Below are 24,546 nucleotides of genomic sequence, written 5' to 3'. Positions count from 1 at the left end.
TTGGCCTTGGAGGTTCTCATCAGACCAAAAGAGGTAAAAGACTTTGCTACAGATGTCTTCTTCAAATTCTCTGAGGTTGCTTGATCTAGGACCTGGGTTAGCTTGGATTATCGTGACACATTGCAACAGGTGAGGGAGCCCCCAGGGTGACCTATGTAAAGGATATTGCTTATACTGTATAATCCTAAAACAAATATACACCAAATGAGTCCTAAAATTTCTCACATCTCTTGGATGGGGCAGGGGAAGCTGTTCAAATTCACTTCAGAAATCCCATCACCACACCTCGTGTAATGCCACTCTCTATCGATGTTAAACTCACCATATCAAAGAATCAAAATGCCTTAAGACCCCTTCTCCCAACTGCATTAACTGTGTTTGAGAATCATCTTCTAATCGCAGGATCACGGTATAGACTACACCTTTATACACAGCAACCTTCTCCCACAGGAAATTTCTGAATGTTATGAATCTCCTCTCGTCAGCAGTAACTCACAATGAAAAAAATGGTCTCATAGCTTAACTCTGTTAAAGTGGATGTAAACCCGATTCATGAAATTTGAGCTGGGCACATATATCTGCAGTGTTTTCTTATCTCTCTTCAAGGCACTATGTCCTGTAGCTTTCTCCTGCTCCGTTCTTCTGTTATCAGCCTGATAACTTCTGACAAGTTCTCAGTCAACTGAGATAAAAGCAGCCTTAGTTGCAGAGGATGCTATAAATAGATTAACAGAGTGCTGAACCATTCAATGAACAGATTTGAAATTCTCTACCTATAAGCAGAGGGGGTGTGTGCCTTTCCTCCAATCAGTTGTCTTGGCTGTATGCTCAGGCTTCACTGCAGTGCTGAACAGGAAGAGAAAATCTCCTAACACGATCTGAACTTTCTAAATATATAAAGCTGAAGACAGCAGATATACATGTAAAACTTTTGTAGGAAGATTTGTTTCATCCCTGTGTATCATCTGTGGTTGTTCACTTCACTGGGTATACAGTATGTAAGGGTTTACATCCACTTTAAGTTAAGTGTAGCGGTACCCCCATAAGGGCCACTGAGTGTTGTGGTCTATCTCTCACCCTGCCCAGACAGGCACACAGTTCACATTCACCCTCGGGTAGAAAACCAGGTCTTGAACTTTGGTTTTTATTTTATTGAGGAGTATTAAACTTGAATGGGGCAAGGGAGTATGGGATGCCCATTTGATTGAAGTACAATGTATACTCCTCCACACTTTAGCTCCAGCACAACACTTACTTACAGACTATTTCTCCTTAACATCTTTAGCACATCACTTGCTTTTCCAGGATCAGCTAGCACTGAGCTTTAGACCTGACACTGGCTCAGCCAGGCCTTAGCAAATGCCCTTTTCAGGCAGGGACAATGTAAATAGATAGTCTTGGTGATAGCTGTCCACGTGGCTACTGAGCCCAGTACCACATCTTCAGGCCATGCCAGCCCTCCTGGCTGAAGCAGCCACTCTCCACTGCCTGTGTCACCACAGTCCACGCCACTGGCTCTGCACCCATCTCAGATTGCAATCTCCCAGTTCTCTCAGACGTGCCTCCCCAGTCCTTCCTGACTGTGTGTCACTCACCATCCCTCCTTAATGTGACCTGTTTTTCCTCCCTGGAGACCTGCACAGCAGTGCTCTCTCCTGCTGTCCTCTCTTGCTCCTCCTGTGCCTCCTTTCCAGGACACCTCCACATGTTCCTAGAAGGTCCTTTCCCCACCTGAGCCCAGGCCCAAGGTCAGCCCCCAAACAGCGTAGCTCCCTCAAAGGGACAACCTAGCCCTCCATCTCCAGCTTCCTCCCGAACAACTCCTCCCACAGATGGGCTGACCCTGGGTATTTTAGGAGGCCTACCCCCTGCCAATCCAAGTTGGGGATTGGTCAGGGCTCCTCAGAACACCGCAGGCAGCTCCACCTCTCCTCCTTCCCTTCTGGAGGATACCAGAACATTCTGGAAAGAAGTGGGAGGTCTTGGCAATGCTGCCTGTGAGTCACCCAGCTCTGCCCTGAGTTTCTCCCAACCCAGATCAAAACGCACCCAGGCTTTGCTGGCAGCCAAGCCTGGAAATGTACCTACTCTATCAAAAAATCCTAGCCATACTACTTCTACCACACTAGAGGGTGCTACATAAGTTTAGTAATTCCAGAATACATCCCACCCTAGACAAATGCACTTACAATGTTAAAAAACTTTAAAAGCATATATGTCAGACCGAGACAGAAGTACAGTTAAATCACACTTGTTTAATAATAAAAGTAAATAGGACAAACGTAGTGAAAACATAGCCAAAGTTCGGTAACCGGAACGGATAGTCAGAAAGTCAGGAAGCCACGAATCAGCATAGAGGAACAGCAAGCAGGATCTGGAGCCAGAAGGAATGTCAGCCAAGCAGGTCTTTAACAGGAGCCCAGGAGAAAGTCTCTGTGATGTTGACAAGGCAAAGGCATAGATCATCTGGGCTGGACGGCTTAAGTAAGCAGGACTGACGAGCAGGATATCACCAACAGGTGAGTCACTGTGGAGAGATAGGAGCTGGCAATTAGCCGACATCTGAGCCAGCTCAGAGAAGGAAGGGCAGCCCTGACAATATAATCATATAGGTAACGTGTCAGCCTGTGAGTATTGCTCTCAACGCTTGTAGAAGCTCTGCTAACGGTGATCCCGGGTTGAGCTGCACTCTTGGTGACCGACCCTGTAGCCGTGTGGTCACAGCCTAACGCATTTCGGCATAGACTTCGTCAGAGGGAGAAGTCTACCCGTGTGTATGGATAATCTGTGCATGAAATTTTATGTGTATATGTGCGCTAAGGGAAAGTGATATTGCACAGTTTTGTGTGATGTGATTACTTTATATACAAATGGAATGTATAATCATCTTATGTGGTGCTTCATAATGTTTTTTTGTTTATATCAACTAATACATTGTCTTTTGGTATCTTTAGTGATTCCACATACAGTATATCCTTTAACCTCCTGAAGAAGCCATAATCTTGCGAAACATGTTGAGAGAAAACACTGCATTATCTTTGTACAAGATCGTATGGATACAGTTTTGATGTTTGTTTTTTATATGCAATTTTAATGTGGTAAATGAATATTTAAATTTAAATTCAATTGTGTTGGCACCTTTAGGGGTCTGGAGGAGGAACAGAGGAGGGCTGGAGTTCTCCTGCAGCTGCTTGATGTTTTTTATATGCAATTTTAATGTGATAAAAATAAAATTTTGAATTTTAAATTCAATTGTGTTGGCACCTTTAAAGTCCTGTCTCAAATTCCCTCTATCACCTTAAAGAATAAGTTCATGTTTTTTAGGGTGCAACTTTAATATGTTCCAGCATCTGCAGCTCTCCCCACAGTAAACACCCCCCATGACAGCAAGCCAGGATCTGCTCCCTGCACCTACTGTCACTATTTGATAACAGTGCAGCGGGTCCTGTGAATGAATGCCTACAAGTATCGTCAACCATTGCAGCTGATGGCTTGTAGTTTTCAATGAGTTTTGAGAGCACTGATGAGCGTCCTTGTAGTCCATTGATCTTCCTGCTCCCAGGTAGCTGAGAGGTACAGGCAGACAGCTGTGCTGAGAATCCGCAGGAGATGAACATTCCCAGGCTCTGCTGATTGTGGGTGCAATGCCCTGCAGGCTTTACTTGCAAAAAAATATGCATTTAATTTTTTTTTTTTTTTAAAGGTGAACCTATCATTCAAGCTATTTATCTTGTGTATAATATTTTGTTCTGTAAGTTCATTGTCTGTGTAGAATGGTCTGTACCCCTCAAATTTCTTCTTGTCATAATTTTGCTGTCCCTTACATGTATGGAACTGGAAAGTGTCCCCAACACGACAAGACTGTGCCCATTTCAGAGGAGACTGGACTGATGTTACTGGGATTGCCATTGGCTGGAGGGATTTCCAGGAATCAGTGGTTCATGCTTTGTTGCAGAGAGAGAGTTAGGATTGGGGATATGTGGTGCACAGTGTGGCACATTGTAACCCTGGCATATGCATCCCCAATGGAGACTACAATCAGCCAAGTCAACCCACATTGCGCAGACATGGTCCGCTGTTGTCACTATCAGTAAGCTGATCCAGAGCAAAAATGCATACTTACCAACTGTCCTAAATTTGCTGGGAAAATCCTACTTTTCAGACAGTTGTCCCATGTGTAGCCAGATACAGCTTGTCCTCCATCTAGTGGGTTTTGTTTTAAAGTTTCCAAAGGAAAATTGTTCCTTGGGAGACTCTAGTTTTCACAGCTGTCTGTTTGAATGCTGCATTTTGTGACCTTGGGCAGCCATTTTGGTGGTAGGACTCTATATATTAGCGTGCACCTACAGCAAGTGGTGAGGTGAGGGACAAAGACTCCATTTTGTTAGGAAGAGTCTGGTACTCTTGCAGGGAGAGGTTCCCTTTTGAGAAGGGACACATCTGGTTTCTCCACAAGCATTCCATTATCCAGATCAACATTTGGGGCCCTCTTCAGCACTATAGAGTGAAGCTACATTAAGTTGTTATCCGCCACCCTTACAGCAGAAGCCATCCTCTGGTAAATCAGTCTATGCCTGGAATACTAACTTACTGCAATACTGTGCCACCACTGAGCGAAATACCACTGCTAAACTGTGCCATTGAAAAGTAATCTGCTGCAATACTGTGCCTTACTGCAACATTGTACCATTAATGACTGTTCTAGTGCAACTGTATGGGCACCGTGTTATTTGAATGCTAGTATCTGCTCCACTAATTGCAATTACTTCTGTTAAATATACTTCAGCATGCAAGAAATTATGTAACTTTCTGGACTGTGTGAAATTTCTCCCAGATTGGGTACCTCAGCCAGAAGGCCTGCTTACTAGTTTCCTTTTTAGGCTGGGTTCACACTGGTACGACACGACTGTTGTACAACTGTCATCCTACTTGGCTCTGCAACATCAGTCCTACTTCCATCCAACTTGAATGAACAGGAAACGATGAGGTTGTCCGACTTGTCCTTTGACCAATCAAATCAATCCCAGTGTGAAAAATTCCTTTTCCTACTGCTGTAATCACCATGTCGGATGTCACAATTTGGATGGTTAGGACGAGCATCCGGCTTTGATTCAACTTCAAGGATATTGAATGGGCTGAAAACAGAAGTGGCAGTCCTTCTCTCCCTTACACTGGCACCAGGGAAAAGCTCTGACATATCTTACCTGGCAGCGTTTAATTCCAATTTAAACAGTTGCTAACAAGCTTTAAGAATTTCCTATCAGTAACACCATTTAGCAAGACCAGGAGATTAGTAGCTCAGTTATGCCACCCATTATCACTAGAAGTAACTGATCACTAAAACATATTGAGTTAGCTACTTTAGTATCTAGACATGTGCACACTGAAATATTTCGTTTCAGAATTTCGTTTTCATCCGAAAAATAAATGTATTTAGTTACTCCCGAAATGCGTTTTTATTTATTTCGTTTTTCGTTAAAAATTGCATTAGTCCGAAAATCCAAATTAAAGCGGGGGTCCACCCACACCGCCAAAAAAAAATAAAAAAATATTAAAAGCCAGCAGCTACAAATACTGCAGCTGCTGACTTTTAATACATGGCCACTTACCTGTCCCAGGGTCCAGCGATGTCGGCAGGCAACGCCGAGAACCCGCTCGGTTCTCGGCAGCTGCCGCCGCCATCCTGGGTGAGGGAATCAGGAAGTGAAGCGTTGCGGCTTCACTTCCCGGTTCCCTACTGCGCATGCGCGAGTCGCGCTGCGCGATCTGGATGGTCGCCGCTATCTCCTGGGAGCTGTGTGTTTCCCAGGAGACAGCGCGGTGAGACGGGAAGAGGCATAGACTCCCATGGGAGTCTATGCCGGAAGTGGGTGCAAATACCTGTCTTAGACAGCTATCTGCACCCCCCTCCCCCCTGAAAGGTGCCAAATGTGACACCGGAGGGGGAAGGGTTCCGAAAAGCGGAAGTTCCATTTTTGTGGTCGAATCTGTCATTGAAGGCTTATGGTGTCTGTCGAATGTTCAAAGAAGATTCGACGGAGCAGCTAAATTGTACGACGCCGTATAGTTTACCTGCTCCGTCGAATCTTCTTAGAACTTTCAACAGACACCATAAGCCAAAGTACGTGTGTACTTAGTTCTAGCTATTTTACTGCTCCTTCTCTTTGGTTACAATCAGCCAATAACATTCATCATCATTATTTTTATTTATCTTTTCTCCCCTACATCGAATCTTTTCTCTCTATGTAGAATAATCTTGGACTAATAGAGTTAAGGTTAGGCACATTCGACCAGAGGTTCGATGGACACAGATTGTTATTGTCATCATCATGTCGAATCTCCTATCTATATCGAACTGCTGTAGCAATGAAAACGAAAATAAAGCATTTGTTTATGTCGGATCTTTCGTTTTTCGGATTCTGCACTTTCGTTATCGTTTGTTAAAACGATAACGAAAATACCTGAAATTCGGACGAAAATGCATTCGGACGAAAACTAATGCCGCGTACACACGGTCGGACTTTTCGTCTACAAAAGTCCGACAGCCTGTCCGACAGACTTCCGGCGGACTTTCGGCGGACTTGCAGCAGACTTTCTAACGAACGGACTTGCCTACACACGACCACACAAAAGTCCGACGGATTCGTACGTGATGACGTACACCGGACTAAAATAAGGAAGTTCATAGCCAGTAGCCAATAGCTGCCCTAGCATGGGTTTTTGTCCGTCGGACTAGCACACAGACGAGCGGATTTCGGGGTCCGTCGTAGTTACGACGTAAAGATTTGAAGCATGTTTCAAATCTAAAGTCCGTCGGATTTGAGGCTGAAAAAGTCTGCTGAAAGTCCGGAGAAGCCCACACACGATCGGATTACCAGCCAGCTTTAGTCCGTCGGCGTCCGTTGGACTTTTGTAGACGAAAAGTCCGACCGTGTGTACGCGGCATAATGCACATGTCTATTAGTATCTTGAAGTGATCAGTTGCTCATAGTTGAAGTATTGCAAGATTAGTTGCTATCTAACAGAAATGGCTACTAAGATGTAAACTAAACATGTAGGAGCAATTCTCTCATGTGAGCACAAGATGTTCCATCATGTGTCAGAGATCACTAAAAGATGCTAATACTATTTGTTAGGCTTTCCTCACAGGGAGCCATTTGTTTTCTCTGCTAAATTGCTCTCACCAGTTAACTGATCAGTTTTAAATGGCACAAAATTTAGGGGAAAAAAAACAAAAAACAAAAACACAGAACAAAGACCAACCTCTCTTCATTTGGACTAAATTAAAATTTACAGAAAATATTCTGACAGCCAACAGATCTTGCTGAACTGGGGTACAGACAACACTAGCAGGGTAGGGTGAGATTTTGCAAACACAAGTAACTGCACTAAAAGTTATAACATAATTATGTTGTAGTTTAAATGCAGCTGTGTTTTGTGGAATGCTTTAAAATTTAAAATTAAGCAGGACATAGGAAATGCAATTTCAAAGCATATTAAATAAACAGAATTATGGTACGAATGCAATGGTTACCACTTTCTCAGACTGCCAATGTTTTCCATTTTAAAGATGTCTTTTGAAGTGAACCTTGGCATTAGTCATACAGGGCAAAGTAACTGGATGTCTTCACAGAAAGTACTTGGAAGTAGATTGCACTTGCCACCCCTGATATCCTGGTACTAGGATACTAGTACTTGCAGCTGTGGGAAGTTAGGACATTTCCCATCCTATCTTCCCACAGAAGGCGAAAAAAAAAGCCAAACCACCTGATGCCCAGGTGGCAGGGGCGTTGCTAGGGGGTGGCTTTTGGGGCTATAGCCCCGAATCTGGGGACTATAGCCCCGAGTCTCTCTGAGACAGCCGTGGTCGTGGCCTCTCTGCAGCTGGGCTGCAAGTGTGTCGGGCAGCACCAGAGCATGGAAGAGCCGGGCGGGAGAGAGAGCAGAGAGATGACATCATCTCTCACCACCCACCCTGCATCACCACTGTTCTGCTCTCACTGTGCAGCCACGGGCAGCAGAAAGATGACATCATCTCACTTCCTGCCCTCTCTCTGGTGAGCCTGATGTAAGGAGTGGCTCTCTGGGGACTCTGTGGTAAAGAGGGGCTCTCTGGGAACCCTGAAAGGGGCTCTCTAGGGACCTTGATGTAAAAGGGAGGCTCTCTGGGGACCCTGATGTAGGGGGGAGGCTTTCTGGGGACCCTGATGTAAGGGGGAGGCTCTCTGGGGACCCTGATGTAAGGGGGGCTCTCTGGGGACCCTGATGTAAGGGGGGCTCTCTGGGGACCCTGATGTAATGGGGGCTCTCTGGGAAACCTGATGTAAAGATAATATATGTAATATACAGTGTGTATATATATATATATACACACATACATACACACACATATATTATATACATGACTTTCTTTACTTCGCTGCTGTGGGCTCTAGCCCCAGATCTTTTGTAGACCTAGCAACACCCCTGCCAGGTGGGCAAACAGTGAAAACAAGAATGTTCCACAGCCCTGAGCAAGTATTCACTTGTTAGAAAGTCAGGATTGTACACAGGAATCTCAGATGGTATGGCAGCAGAGCATTGACCACAAGGAAAGCAAGTACAACCTGCCCAAAGTCTCTCCTGTGAAAGCCTTACATTGTTCAGTATGAAAACGAGTACAGGTCCACTTTAATGGTACAGTGCTAATAGGAGTGACTGAAGCCACATCAACATTGGAAATCCAGAACTAATTTCATGCATGTGGAAGGGGGTTATCGGTAGGTGGAGAAGGCTTGTCAAGAATTCTCATGTAATGGCAATGTAGCACAGGCTCTTTTCCCAAGCCCATCTGGTAGACAAAGAAGTAGACTTTTTGTTGTGGCTTCACAGTGAGTGTTATTTTCTCTTCAACTTCAGTGACCTCATTCCAATTCTCTTTCTCTGTGTTTGTACTAGAGCCACCGTATTCAGCTGTAAGGGAAAACTGGACCTTAGTGATCAAAGCAGCCAATCCTCCTGTCTCAGCCGAGACAGTTGCTGATACTTTCCAGTTGTGCTCCATACTGGACATCTTCTCCTTCTCATATCCAACCTTCTTGGCAACCTGATTCTTCCATTCAAGGGGGGTCTGGGAGTCATTGTAAATGCTCTTGATGCACACCCACTCACCAAAAGATGGGCCCTTGGCAATAGCCAGACCTCCAGGCAGAAAGCTGTAGATGCTGGGATGGAACGAGAAGGTTTCAACACCCTCGTTTTTGTTGAAGTTGGTACATCTTGTGTACTTAATCCCTCCCCATTGGTCTTCAGGATTCACAAAATAGTAGTGATTTTTCATACCAAAATAATAAAGGCCATTTCTGCATTCCGGGTGTAGCGTGAATTCTTCACCCGCTTCATCTTTGTTCATGTTCTTTGTTCGGCGATAGACCCCTCGGTCCTGAAAAATGATATAGAAGTGTCCAAAAGCGGAACAATAATGACTGCCCCCTTGACAGTTAGGGTGTAGGCTATAAACAATTGCACTTTCATCTTTGTTCATGTTTGTAACTCGACGATAGTGGTCTGACTTGATAATGTAGAAGTGGTCATCCTCATAGGCCAAGTAATGATCTCCATTCCTGCAGGATGGGTGCAAGCTGAAGATCTCCAGCTCTTCTCCATGATTAAAGTTTGTTGATCTCATGTAACAATTAAGGTCTGGCCTGACAATATAGTAATACTTGTCTACGCCACAAAAATCTGCTTTGCTTTTGCTCTTTGGGACAATCATAGCTGAGCTGCTGGAAGGAAGAGAAACAAATACAATTAAGATATCCACCCATTAACCAGTTAAGCCATTTAGATTTTACAAAAAAACAAAAACACCACTCTAGTTAAAGGGGGGAACTGGGTTGAAAAACGGGGGAAAGTATATGCCCCCCAGGTCATTACAGTATGTTAGGCTGCAGCCACGAGTAGGGATATTACCCATTTCCTCAGAGGGAGCCCCCAGTCAGTGACAACTGCTGAGTATTACATAGGTCTGAACAAGGAACATACAGTTTAGCTATCACAGCACTGGGCAGCAGAAATCTTCCAGCACCAACTTCATTTGTAGTTCTAAAGTGTCAGCTACTGACAAAATCTGTGCCAAGGTATGCTCTTTAAAAGTTAAAGTGTTACCAAACCCACAACAGTAAAATCAGTCTTCTATGCAGTAAAGCATGCGTGTTCTACTCACTGTGGAACCTAAGGTGGTTAATCCTCTGTATCGTGGAGAAAAAAAAATCCTGTCTTCTCTTATCTTCCCCTTCTTCCACAGTCCACAAGCTGATAGTACAGAGCCTTGGGGTGAACTCTGCACATACTCAGTTGTGTGCATTGCTAGAGTTTCTCTTGGGAGGGTGCATGTGATCAGCACAGGGCCAATCAGTACTGTCCAGATAGAGGGTCAGGGGTACTGCAGCCTCAGAACAGTCGGAGGAGAAGGAAAACTACTACATGCTTTAACCAAATACTGATACCGTGTTTCCCCGAAAATAAGACTGGGTCTTCTATTAATTTTGGAAATAAAAGGACAGTAGTGCTTATTTTTGGGGTAGGTCTTACCATGTAATATGCTGTCTTCTGTCTCCCTCCCTGCCTGTCAGGAATCCCCAGTGTGAACCGAGTTAAAATGCTTGTAAAATCCGCTCTATTACAGTAATATATTACAGAAACACACATTGTACATTATATAATTGTGACAAATGGGTCACGGGAATGACACAATTATATTACAGAAACACATTGTACATTATATACTACTGTAATAGAGCAGATTATAGGATTTTACAAGCATTTTAAACTAGGGCTTATTTTCAGGGTAGGGCTTATATTGCAGCCCTCTTAGAAAATAACAGTAGATCTTACTTTCAGGGAAACACTGTAGAAGTCACAAGACTGCTATATACACTGCTAATGAGAAAAGGTATTTAGCCATTTAGATTTACTAAAGAATTGCATTTCCATGTACTGTGGGAGATCAGATATAGTGAATGCAGGGTCCTGGGTTTAGTAATACATTAAGACAACTACAATCTAACAAATAAAAATAAAAAATCAGCAGTGCCTACCATCCCTAGAAAGGGTGAAAAATTAAAACCAGCAAATCTTATCATAACCAACTTCTCAAAATGCATGTTGCTTGGCTCTCATACTGATTAAATCCCTTCTGTACTCTGAGGGCCTCATCTGGAAGAAGCATACAAATCAGAAGATCTGACTTGACTTTCCTGATCTGCAGGCTGTTCTCAGTCAGTGGCATTAGGAGAAACTCAGCACTAACAGCCTACACATTTTTTACCCAGGGCAGATGTTCTTCGTTTTGCTTAAATATGCAATCAGAAGTCACTTCACTCAAGCCAGACCAGTACATGCTAATTGGTTGCTACAGGTTATTGGCATTAGGTGGGGGATTGTAGCAATGCTCTGGTCTCCCAACTCTCCAGTGGGCTCATCCTAGCCTGCCACAATTTGTGCCCCATCAATACTGTATGCTGGGTGGCCTCAAAAATCAATCAGGGCGCATATGACCAGAGAAGGGTGGGCCCAAGAATGGACATCCTAGTGAAATTAGCAATGTGTAGGTTAGGTTGTCCCAAGATCTCTGGAAAGTAACAGTTTCAGACACCACTAGTTACCTACAACAATATAGTAATGGCAGTTCCCCATCTCCAAGTCTGACCTTGAGGATTCTGGAAGGAGTCAAACAGACAGAAGCCAGAACACACTTGAATGTTAGAGGGCAAGCAGATGGAGGAGAAAATAAAAATATGTCCCAACCCCTACTAAACAAGAGTGCACAGGAACACATTCATATAAGATAAATTAACCACTTACCCACTTGGGCACTTAAGGTGGAGTTCCACCCAAAAATGGAACTTCCACTTTTAGGATCCCCCCCCCCCCCCTCCAATGTCACATTTGGCACCTTTCAGGGGGGAGGAGGGAGCAGATACCTGTCTACTACAGGTATTTGCTCCCACTTCCTGGCATAGATCACCGCGGCATTCGCGGTGACCTATGCCACTTCCGGCACCTACTCTGTCCTCCCCCGCTGTATTCTGGGAGACACACAGGTCCCAGAACACAGCAGGGACCAGTGAGGATGCGCAGCACGACTCGCGCATGCGCAGTAGGGAACCAGGAAGTGAAGCTGCACGTCTTCACTACCTTATTCCCTTACCAAGGATGGCGGCGGCAGCAGCCGAGAACCGACGGACAGATCGGCTTTGGCTGCCGACATCGTGCACTCCCTGGACAGGTAAGTGTCCATATATTAAAAGTCAGCAGCTGCAGTATTTGTAGCTGCTGGCTTTTAATATTTTTTTTTTCGGCAGACCTCCGCTTTAAACCCCTTAACTAACCAGACCAATTTTCAGCTTTCGGTGCTCTCACATTTTGAATGACAATTACTCAGTCATGCAACACTGTACCCATATGAAATTTTTGTCTTTTTTTCACACAAATTGAGCTTTTTGGTGGTATTTAATCACCACTGGGTTTTTTATTTTTTGCGCTATAAAAGAAAAAAGACTGAAAATTCTGTTAAAAAAATTGAATTTTTCTTCGTTTCTGTTGTAAAATTTTGCAAATTAGTAATTTTTCTTCATACATTTTGGCCAAAATTTATACTGCTACATTTCTTTAGTAAAAATAACCCACATTGGTGTATATTATTTGGTCTTTGTGAAAGTTATAGAGTCCACAAGCTATGGTGCTAATCTCTGAAAATTGATCACACCTGAAGTACTGACGGCCTCTCTCATTTCTTGAGACCCGAACAAGCCAGGAAAGTACAAATACCCCCCAAATGACCCCTTTTTGGAAAGTAGACATTACAAGGTATTTAGTAAGAGGCATGGTGAGTTTTTTTAAGTTGTAATTTTTTCCCACAATTCTTTGCAAAATCAAGATTTTTTTTCACAAAATTGTCATATTAGCAGGTTATTTCTCACACACAGCATATGCATACCACAAATTTTCACACAGCGTGGCAACATAGGAGAGACCCAACATGCAGGGAGCACCATCAGGCGCTCTAGGAGCAAAACATTACACATACAGTGCCTTGCAAAATTATTCACCCCTTGGCTTTTTACTTATTTTGTTACATTAAAGCCTTTAGTTCAATGTTTTTTTAAATCTGAATTATATGTGATGGATCAGAACACAATAATCTAAGTTGGTGAAGTAAAATTAGAAAAATATATACATAAAGCTATTTTTCAGAAAAAAATGATAATTGGCATGTGCGTATGTATTCACCCCCTTTGTTATGAAGCCCATAAAAAGCTCTGGTGCAACCAATTACCTTCAGAAGTCACATAATTAGTGAAATGATGTCCACCTGTGTGCAATCTAAGTGTCACATGATCTGTCATTACATATACACACCTTTTTGAAAGGCCCCAGAGGCTGCAACACCTAAGCAAGAGGCGCCACTAACCAAACACTGCCATGAAGACCAAGGAACTCTCCAAACAAGTAAGGGACAATGTTGTTGAGAAGAACAAGTAAGGGTTAGGTTATAAAAAAATATCCAAATCTTTGATGATCCCTAGGAGCACCATCAAATCTATCTTAAACAAAATGGAAAGAACATGGCACAACAGGACATTAATCAGAGAGGCAGCACAGAGACCTAAGTTAACCCTGGAGGAGCTGCAGAGTTCCACAGCAGAGACTGGAGTATCTGTACAGGGGATGACAATAAGCCGTACTCTCCATAGAGTTGGGCTTTATGGCAGAGTGGCCAGAAGAAAGTTATTGCTTTCAGCAAAAAACAAAATGGCAGGTTTTGAGTTTGTGAAAAGGCATGTGGGAGACTCCCAAAATGTATGGAGGAAGGTGCTCTGGTCTGATGAGACTAAAATTGAACTTTTTGGCCATCAAAGAAAACGCTATGTCTGGAGCAAACCCAACACATCACCCATTGAACACCATCCTCACAGTGAAACATGGTGGTGGCAGCAACATGCTGGGGGGATGTTTTTAAGCAGTCGGGACTGGGAAACTGGTCAGAGTTGAGGAAAAGATGGATGGTAGTAGATACAAGGATATTCTTGAGCAAAACCTGTACCACTCTGTGTGTGATTTGAGGCTAGGACAGAGGTTCACCTTCAGGAGGACAATGACCCAAAACACACTGCTAAAGCAACACTTGAGTGGTTTAAGGGGAAACAAGTAAATGTGTTGGAATGGCCCAGTCAAAGCCCAGACCTCAATCCAATAGAAAACCTGTGGTCAGAATTAAAGATTGCTGTTCACAAGCGCAAACCATCCAACTTGAAGGAGCTGGAGCAGTTTTGTAAGGAGGAATGGGCAAAAATCTCAGTGGTAAGATGTGGCAAGCTCATAGAGACTTATCCAAAGCGACTTGGAGCTGTGATAGCCACAAAATGTGGCTCTACAAAGTATTGACTTTAGGGGGCTGAATAGTTATGCACTTGTAGTTAATAGTTATGACTTTTTCTGTTATTTTGTCCTATTTGTTTGCTTCACAATAACAAAAAAAAAAAATCTTCAAAGTTGTGGGCATGTTCTGTAAATTAAATGATGCGAATCCTCAAACAATCCATGTTAATTCCAGGTTGTGAGGCAACAAAACGAAAAATGCCAAGGGGGTGAATACTTTTGCAAGGCACTGTATAATTTCTTGACTACCTCTTACACTTTTGAAGGCCCTGGAGCACCAGGACAATGGAAACGCCCCAAAAAACACCCCAACGTATAATCTATGAGCCATAATGTGTCTTTTGAACATGTCATGCTTTTCTACAAATTTTTGGAAAATGTGGAAAGAAAATTAAAACACATTTTTTTTTTTTTACACAAAGTTGTCCATTTATACAATATTTCTAACACATATACATACCAAAAATTACACCCCAAAATAGATTCTCCTACTCCTGAGTATGGCGATACCAAATGCGGGAGACTTTTCCACAGCCAGGCCACATACAGAGACCCCACATGCAGGGAGCACCGTCAGGTGTTCTCGGGGCATAAATTTCAAATCTAATTTGACTACCTATTACACTTTTGTGAGGCACTGTAGTGGCATGGATGAACATAAATGGGGATGGATGAGCCGTGGATTGGGATGGTTGAGCCATAAATGTGGATGGTTGAGTATGGATGGGATGACTCAGCATGAATGAGTATGGATGGGTATGGCTGAGTATGGCTGAGTATGGATGGGGGTAGATGGATGGATGAATATTGCTGAGTATGGTTAGCTGAGCATGGATGGATGAGTATTGCTGAGCATGGATGGCTGGATGAGTATGACAGAGGGATGGCTGAGCATGAATGGATTGATGGATGAGTATGACATCATGGATGGCTGAGCATGGATGGATGGATGGCTGGATGGGGCTGCAATGGGCACAGATCAGTGTTGTGGGCACTACAGATCCAGCCCGCAGCGCTGCTGCACCCGATCTCTCCCCTCTAAGCTTACACTGTACCTAATGGTACAGAGAGAGAGAGAGGAACCTGACGCCAGTTTGTTTACAAGTGATTGCTCCGTCATTTGACGGAGCGATCACGTGGTAAACGGCCGCTGTCAGTGCCCATTTACCGTTAACCCGTAAATCCGGTAAATGATCCGTAAACTTACCGATGTCTCCGTTAAGTGGCGGAGACCACCGGGGAGCAGCGGAAGGGTTGGGCACCTCTCCCGCCGCCGATAAAGGTAATCTTGCGGTGAATCAGTCACAGAGACCACTTTTATCTGAATGCGGACCGCCCTCTGTTTAAAAAGATACCGGAGTTATGGCAGCTATCTACTATCTGCTGCCATAGCCCCGGTATTCAACGTCAAACAGCCGCTGTATATAATGACGGCACGCGGTCCGCAAGTAGTTAATGAGGACACAGACAGCAATAAAAACCTGACAGATGTTCCAATCCCTCTTCTCTCTATCCAAAAAAAAAAAAGTTTGACTTTAGTTATTCTTCACCTCCACATTTTGCAAGAACATAATTAATGTACCCATATGCACCCTAATTATGTAACATGTTCTAAGAGCTCATTCACACTTGCTTTTTGCTTTGGTCTCTAAGGAGCGATTTGCATTCGGATCACTCTTTAGAGAGCATTTGACAGGCAGTGAGGGGGCAATGTATCGTCTCCTCACCAGCTGCCTTAAAGGGTAACTCCACTTTCGTGAAAAAAAAAAAATAGCAAATAAGAAAAGAAATATATAGCGTATACATTTGCAACACAAGTCATACAAGTCATATTGTAATTGAATATTAAAAATGACCTTTCCTTTTCAATCTTCAGCTCCATAATTGTATGTAAAATGCAATGTAATATGGCTACCTGGAGGAGTTCTATGTCATTTCCTGCTCTTGTGTTTGTGTTTTTTCTCAGACTTCTGCACTAAGATACAAGCTGGATTTCAGGAATCCCCTGCAACAAAAATGTCATTTTTTTGTGAGATCCTCCCAATGGGAAATCATATCTAGAGGGAAGCAGGTCCTGTAGTTTCCCTCCTTAGAGCTTTGCAGGTGCAGCAGCTGGTTGATAATCAAGAAGCCACTCATATTAGATTCACTTTTGCAAATGGACACAGACAAACACACATGGATTTCTCCAGAATAAGAAAAGGTAGGAATCTGCAACAAAGTTTGTCAAAATTCTTGGATTGTAAATAAATCACCGGGGGGGGGGGTGTTTTCCCAACAAAAGTGGAGCTACTCTTTAACTACTTGAACCCTGCACTGCATGCGGTTGTGGGGAGTTTACAGAGCAGCCCCATTCATTTACATAGGTCATGCTATGCCCACCAAAAACATCAGGGGATATAGTCCCTGCCATGGCCATGAAGTAAAGCCTCACGACCATGGCATGTTTACACCCCCGGCCACAGCCTCTACAGCTAAATTGGGAATGGTTGGGATGGCGGTAAAGACGTGGCTCACTACCCCTGGATTGCTAGTGAGGACGAGCCCTAAAAGGTGGAGGTAGCCCTTAGTGGGGGATCAGACAAGTAAAAATGTTTTTTCCCTTCTAGACCCTTTGCAATAGAGGACATTTTGTTTTCCTGGAGTTGTGCTTTAAAGCTGAAGTTTGAGTTTGATTTGTATTGTATAGTTATAGAGATATCTGTTAAAGTGGATGTAAACCCGATTCATAAAATTTGAGCTGGGCACATATATCTGCAGTGTTTTCTTATTACTCTTCAAAGCGCTATGTCCCATAACTTTTTCCTGCTCCGTTCCCCTGTTATCAGCCTGATAACTTCTGAGTTCTCAGTCAACTGAAATAAAAGCAGCCTGAGTTGGAGAGGATTCTATAAATAGATTAACAGAGTGCTGAACCATTCAACGAACAGATCTGAAAGTCCCTACTTATGAGGTGAGGGGATGTGTGCCTTTCCTCCAATCAGCTGTCTTGGCTGGATGTCCAGGCTTCACTGCAGTGCTGGACAGGAAGATAAAATCTCATAACATGATCTGAAAATTCTAAAGAATATATAAAGCTGAAGACAGCTTATGTAGGGAGATTTGTTTCATGCCTGTGTATCATCTGAGGCTGTTCCCTTCACTGGGTATATGTGAGGGTTTACATCCACTTTAAGCTAGTGCTGCTGAGTGTTGTGGTCCGTCTCTCACCCTGCCCAGCCAGGCACACAGTTCACATTCACCCTCAGGCAGAAAACCAGGCCTTGAACTTTGTTTATTATTTTGTTGAGGGGTATTCAACTTGGATGGGGCAAGGGAGTATGGGATGCCCACTTGATTGAAGTACAATGTATTTGTACTCAACTTATACAGTATACACACTTTCTGTATATACTCCTCCACACTTCAGCTCCAGCACAACATTTTCTTACAGACTGTCTCTCCTTAACATCTCCAACACATCAGTTGCTTGCTCTTCCAGGACCAGCTAGCACTGATATTTAGACCTGACACTGGCTCAGCCAGGCCTTAGCAAATGCCCTTTGCAGGCAGGGACCGCAGGCTCCTTTGGTGTAGCAACAATGTAGTAGGTAGTCCTGGTGCTAGCTGTCCACATGGCTACTGAGTCCATTACCATATCTTCAGGCCCTGCCAGCCCTCTTGGCTGCCCGTGTCATCACAGTCCACTCCTCAAGCTCTGCACCCATCCAAGACTGCAATCTCCCAGTCCTCTCAGATGTGCCTCCCCAGTCCTTCTGATTGTGTATCACTCACCAGCCCTCCTGAATGTGACCTGTTGTTCCTCCCTGGAGACTTGCCCGGCAGTGCTCTCTCCTACTGTCCTCCCTTGCTCCTCCTGTGCCTCCTGTCCAGGACACCTACACGTGTTCTTAGAAGGTCCTGTTCACGCCCAGGCCCAAGGTCTCCCCCCCCCAGACTGGGGAGCTCCCTTAAATGCCCGACAACCTAGCAATCCATCTCCAGCTTCCTCCCAAACAACTCCTCCCCCAGCTGGGCTGACCCTGGGTATTTAAGGAGGCCTGCCCTCTGCCAATCCAAGTTGGGGATTGGTCAGGGCTCCTCAGAACATCTCAGGCAGCTCCACCTCTCCTCCTTCCCTTCCATATACCAGAACATTCTGCAAAGAAGTGGGAGGTCTTGGTGATGCTGCCTGTGAGTCATCCAGCTCTGCCCTGAGTTACTCCAAATCTAGTTCAAAACACACCCATGCTTGGCTGCCAGCGAAGCCTGGAAATTTACCTACTCTATCAAAAAATCCTAGCCATACTACTTCTTCTAACACACTAGAGGGTACTACATAAGTTTATTCCTTCAAGAATACATTCCCCCTAGACAAATACACTTACAATGTTAAAAAGAAACTTTAAAAGCATATAGGTAACATGTCAGCCTGTGAGTATTGCTTTCACCGATCGTAGAAGCTCAGCTAACGGTGATCAGGGGTTGAGCTGCACTCTCGCTGACCGACCCTGTAGCCGCGTGGCCACACCCTAACGCATTTCATCATAGACTTCGTCAGAGGAAGGCGATTTCTGGAGTGAATTTGAAAAGCTTCCCCTGCCCTATTCAAGAGATGTGAACAATTCTAGGACTTGGTGTATATTTGTTTTGGGATTATTTCATTGAATACACCTGTCTAGCGCTGCTAATGTTTTTTCTCTTTTGGTAGACAAGGTATATTATGTGTTATTTATGTGTAATCTGAATAGTAACAGCTACCCATGTGTATGGATAATCTGTACATGAAATTTGATGTTTATATGTGCGCTAAGGCCTCATGTACACTGCTGCTGCTAAACGGACGTTTAGGAGCAGTTGGGCATTTTTTTCAACTGCCCCTGAACTCTCCTCTATGTACATAGGGTCGTTTACAGTAGTTTCTAGGCAGTTGAGCAAAACGCAGCTAAATGCCGCATGTAAACGTGGCAAAACTGACAGTTTAAATGTCAGTTACTATCTGTCCAGTTAAATCATTCAGGAGAGGTTGTAAAAACGTCCCGTGTACATGAATGCCACGTACAGACGATCAGACATTCTGACAAAACCATGGATTTTTTTTCCGACGGATGTTGGCTCAAACTTGTCTTGCATACACACAGTCACACAAATGTTGTCGGAAATTCCGAACGTCAAGAACGCGGTGACATACAAGACGTACGACGAGCCGAGAAAAATTAAGTTCAATAGCCAGTGCGGCTCTTCTGCTTGATTCTGAGCATGCGTGGAATTTTGTGTGTCGGAATTGTGTACACACGCTTCGAATTTCCGACAAGTTTTGTTGTCGGAAAATTTGAGAACCAGCCCTCAAACATTTGTTGTCGGAAATTCCGACAACAAATGTTCGATGGAGCATACACACGGTCGGATTTTCCAACAACAAGCTCACATCGAACTTCCGACCATGTGTACACGGCATAAGCCTAAGGGAAAGTGATATTGCATACAGTTTTGTGTGATAAGATTACTTTATATACAAATAGAATGTATAATCACCTGCTGCATAATGTTTTTTGTTTATGTTTATATGAACTAATGCATTGCCTTTTGAATCTTTAGTGATTCCACTTACAGTATTAACTTTTAATATCCTGAAGAAGACATAGTCTGGCAAAACATGTTGAGAGAAAATACTGCATCACCATTGTACAAGATTGTATGGATACTGTTTTGATTTTTTTTATATCCAATTTTAATGTGTTAAATTAAAATTTTGAATTCAATTGTGTTGGCACCTTTAAAGTCCCATCTCAAATTCCCTCTATCATCTTAAAGAATAAGTTCATATTTTTAGGGTGCAACTTTAACATGTTTCAGCATCGGTAGCTCCCCCCACACTAAACACCCACCATGACAGTGAGCCAGGATCTGCTCCCTGCACCTCCTGTCACTATTTGATAACAGTGCAGTGGGGCTTTGCCCACACGGCCCTGTGAGTGTCCTGTGAATGAATGCCTACAAGTAACGTCAACCATTGTAGCTGATGGCTTGTAGTTTTCAATGAGTTGTGAGGCGGCACTGATGAGCGTCCTTGTAGTCCATTGATCTTCCTCCTCTCAGGTAACTGAGGGGTACGGGCAGACAGCTATGCTGAGAGTCTGCAGGTGCTGGACATTCCTATGATCTGCTGATTGTGGATGCAATGCTCTGCAGTCTCCTTAAAAAAATAACAATAAATGCACATTTTTTTACCTGCATATAAATATGCATGTATCATTTTTTTTAAAGGTGAACCTATCCATCAAGCTATTTAGTTTGTGTATAATACTGTATGTTGTTCTGTAATGTTCTGTGTAGCATGGTCTATACCCTTCAAATGTGTTCTTGTTATAAGTTTGCTGTCCCTTATATGCATTGAACAGCGATGAACTGGAAAGTGTCCCCAACACAGGCTGGGCCCATTTCAGAGGAGACTGGACTGATGTTACTGGGATTGCCAGTGGCTGGAGGGATTTCCAGGAATCAGTGGTTCATGCTGTGTTGCAGAGAAAGTTAGGATGGGGGATATGTGGTGCACAGTGTGGCACATTGTAACCCTGGCATATGCATTCCCAATGGAGACTACAATCAGCCATGTCAACCCACATTGCGCAGACATGGTCCGCTGTTGTCACTATCAGTAAGCTGATCCAGAGCAAAAATGCATACTTACCAACTGTCCTAAATTTGCTGGGACAATCCTACTTTTCAGACAGTTGTCCCCATGTGTAGCCAGGTACAGCTTGTCCTCCATCTAGTAGATGGGGTTTTAGAGCAGAATCTCCAAAGGAAACACATTGGATGCTGCATTTTGGTGACCTTGGGCAGCCATTTTGGTGGTAGGGCTCTATATATTAGGATGCCCACATAATTTGGGTGCACCTAGAGCGAGTGGTGAGGTGAGGGACAGAGACTCCATTTTGTTAGGAAGAGTCTGGCACTCTTGCAGGGAGAGGTTCCTTTTTGAGTAGGGACACATCTGGTTTCTCCACAAGCATTCCATTATCCAGATCAACATTTGGGGACCTGAATTTGCTGGGACAATCCTACTTTTCAGACAGTTGTCCCATGTGTAGCCAGATGCAGCTTGTCATCCATCTAGTAGGTGGCGTTTTAGTTCAGAATCTCCAAAGGAAAATTGCTCCTCAGGAGACTCTGTAGCAGTGGTGGCTGGTGAAGTTTTAGGATGGGGGGCGCCAGACCCCACCCTTCCTTTTTGGTCCCTCCCACTTCTCATAAGCCCCACCGCGTATAGAATCCACCCACTTCGTCCCCTGTATACCATTTGCTTTCACCGATGGTGTCAGGAGTATACAGCTCAGCATCACAGGACAGAGTATACAGCCCCAGAATCACAGGACAGAGAATACAGCTCAGCCTCACAGATCAGGGTATATAGCTCAGCCTCACAGATCAGGGTATATAGCTCAGCCTCACAGATCAGGGTATATAGCTCAGCCTCACAGATCAGGGTATATAGCTCAGCCTCACAGATCAGGGTATATAGCTCAGCCTCACAGATCAGGGTATATAGCTCAGCATTACAGATCAGGGTATATAGCTCAGCCTCACAGATCAGGGTATATAGCTCAGCCTCACAGATCAGGGTATATAGCTCAGCATTACAGATCAGGGTATATAGCTCAGCATTACAGACCAGGGTATATAGCTCAGCATTACAGACCAGGGTATATAGCTCAACCTCACAGATCAGGGTAAATAGCTCAGCTTCAAAGACCAGAATATACAGCTCAGCATTACAGATCAGGGTATATAGCTCAGCCTCACAGATCAGGGTATGCAGGTATACATCTGTCCTTTATACAGCTAGCTATATACACCCACCTTCCTTCCTGTATGTAGAGACTTTCCTCCAACATCATCTGTCCTATTATTGTATACAGCTATATATACAGTAACAGGACAGATGATGTATATCTGCAGTCAGTGATGATGGAGGAAGGTCTCTATAAACAGGAAGGAAGAAAGGGGTGTATATAGCTGTATACACTACACAGGACAGATGTAATCACAATTTGTGTATATCTGTGTAGTGTTTACAGCTATACAGAGGCATAACTACAACCTTCAGGGCCTCGGTGCAAGAAACCTCTGGTCTTGGGGCCCCTCCCTTTGGGCCAGGAGCCCTTTACTCCCATTGTGGGGGCTCTTTACTACGGTACCACAGTGCCCCCATTCATGACAACTTGGGCCCCCCCACGGTGGTAGAACGCCGGAGTCGCAAGTGCAACCTTTGTGACCCTGGTAGTTCCACCACTGTGTTCCACCTGTATTTAGGTAGTGCTATAAATGTTATAGATTCTACCGACATATAAGACCTGCACTCCCAGCTTCTGCCAGGCTTTTAAACAGGATGTTACTGACAAGCTCAGTGAGCAGACCACCAATGACAGGGGAACCAGAATACCCATCGCTGACCTCAGGAATATGAGACGTAGATGGACGATTAGTCTGGCAGCTTTGGGCTAGCAGCGGCAGGAGGGGAGGGGATGGAGTAGGCGGCGGTTATTAGTACCAGCAGGCCTGGTGCAAGGATTTTGTCTACATGGGTGAATGTGCATTTTGGTGCCTCCCACCCCACTGTCCTCCTGCCACCCTCTCCCCTCCACAATGCAACCCCCCGCCCCCACTGTCTACAACTGCACTGGGACCTCCTTCACATCGCACCCGTATTAGTGATGAGGTGCAATGAGAAGGACGTCTCTTCAAATCCTGCCAAGACAAATCCACCCTTACCCAATCCCCCTTTCAGCAAAAATCCTCTCCCCACTTCTAGCACAGATCCTCTCCCCCAAATCCTCCCTTCCAGCCCATTCCCCTCCCCCCATCCTGGATCAATTCCTCCCCCCCATCCTCCCCGGCACAAATTCTCTTTCTCCCATACCAGCATAAGTACTCTTCCCAGTTCTGTCACAAACCCTTTGGTAAAGTAGAGCATGCACAACTTTTGGTGAAGACAAGCACATTGTCAGCCCATTCAAATGAAAAGGCTGAAATCGCATAGCACCTGGAAGGCATGGGAATCACACAGGAATGCACAGCGCGTTCCTTTGTGATGTGAACTGGCCCCGAAAAAAGTTCTGGCACTTGGCTCCACTAACTTGCCTGACAGGGGGCACTAGCGTGGGCACTTTGGGCAAAAGCCCTGAATCTATAGTGAGGTGCCTGGGATCCCAGACACCATGATTGTCTCCTTAATAGCAGCCAGCATCTCTTTGAACAAGGGGGGAAGGGGGGCAAGTTATCAAGGAAGGATACTCGCAGTGATTTGGGGGGCCGGAAGAGGATGTTGTATGTGCTAGGGGGCACTTTGGGAGGAGAGAGGATTTGTGCTGGGGGGTCCAATTTTATATTCAACCCCCCTCTCCTAGCACAAATCCTCTCCCCTCCCAAAGAGCCCCCTAGCACATACAGCATCCTCTTATTCAACCCCTCCAAATCACTGTGAGTATCTTTCTTTGCTCCCCTTCCCCTGCAAGTGTCATGTGGTATATTGCATTCAGACCTAACCTCGGATCAGCACATCCTGTTGATGCTGTGTCCATTCTCCTCCCCCTCCTGTCTGTGTATAGGAAGACACCCGAGCCGAGGAGGGGGCTTCAGTCCGTTTGTTAGTGTGAGACAGGAGGGGGGAGAAATGGGGGAGAGAGGGACAGATGCAGCTGGCTTACAGAGTAATTGCAGCGTGTGGGACCTGAAACACCTCTCACAAGCTGCCAAGTGGAGCCAAGTGTCGGAAGTGAGTACACGCTGTGCTTGAGCTCATCCTCCTTGCGGGCGCTACATACACCAGACCAGAAAACCTTTCCTGCTATCTTGGGACCCCCTTATAGTGGCTGTATCCATTCATAAACAGGAACAAATGATCAAGTGGAAAGTACATAGGAAGCACAGTGACTCACAGCCAGCACATTGTCCTCTGCAGTCCCGGAGGGATACATAGCTCCCAACTGTCCCTGATTTCGAGGGACTGTCCCTGATTTGGAGCAATGTCCCTCTGTCCCTCATTCCTCCTCATTTGTCCCTCATTTTGGTCTGATCTATATAGATGTATATAAAATGCACTTTTTTATCTATCAAAAAGTGTTTTCCAGCGCTAAACCTTTC

At 44.5% G+C, this 24,546-nt stretch overlaps 1 protein-coding gene across 3 annotated transcripts in view; it reads right to left on the bottom strand.

The window, feature by feature from the left end:
* Nucleotides 1-6,158: 6,158 nt before the first annotated feature.
* The window catches only part of LOC141147812 (uncharacterized), a 34,974-nt gene continuing 16,586 nt past the window's right edge, over nt 6,159-24,546 (bottom strand). For 2 of the 3 annotated variants that reach the window (XM_073634983.1, XM_073634985.1), the window contains one exon: nt 6,159-9,764. In XM_073634983.1, coding sequence (XP_073491084.1) covers nt 8,735-9,754 — 1,020 coding nt within the window. In that variant the 5' untranslated portion in view covers nt 9,755-9,764 and the 3' untranslated portion in view covers nt 6,159-8,734. The remainder of the gene's footprint in view (nt 9,765-24,546) is intronic. The other variant, XM_073634984.1, reaches the window with a different exon arrangement.

This window comes from Aquarana catesbeiana, linkage group LG06, assembly GCF_042186555.1.
Source record: "Aquarana catesbeiana isolate 2022-GZ linkage group LG06, ASM4218655v1, whole genome shotgun sequence".
Classification (NCBI taxonomy): Eukaryota; Metazoa; Chordata; class Amphibia; order Anura; family Ranidae; genus Aquarana; species Aquarana catesbeiana.
Note: the sequence above shows the minus strand (reverse complement) of the source record. Positions and strands in the feature narration are given on the sequence as shown.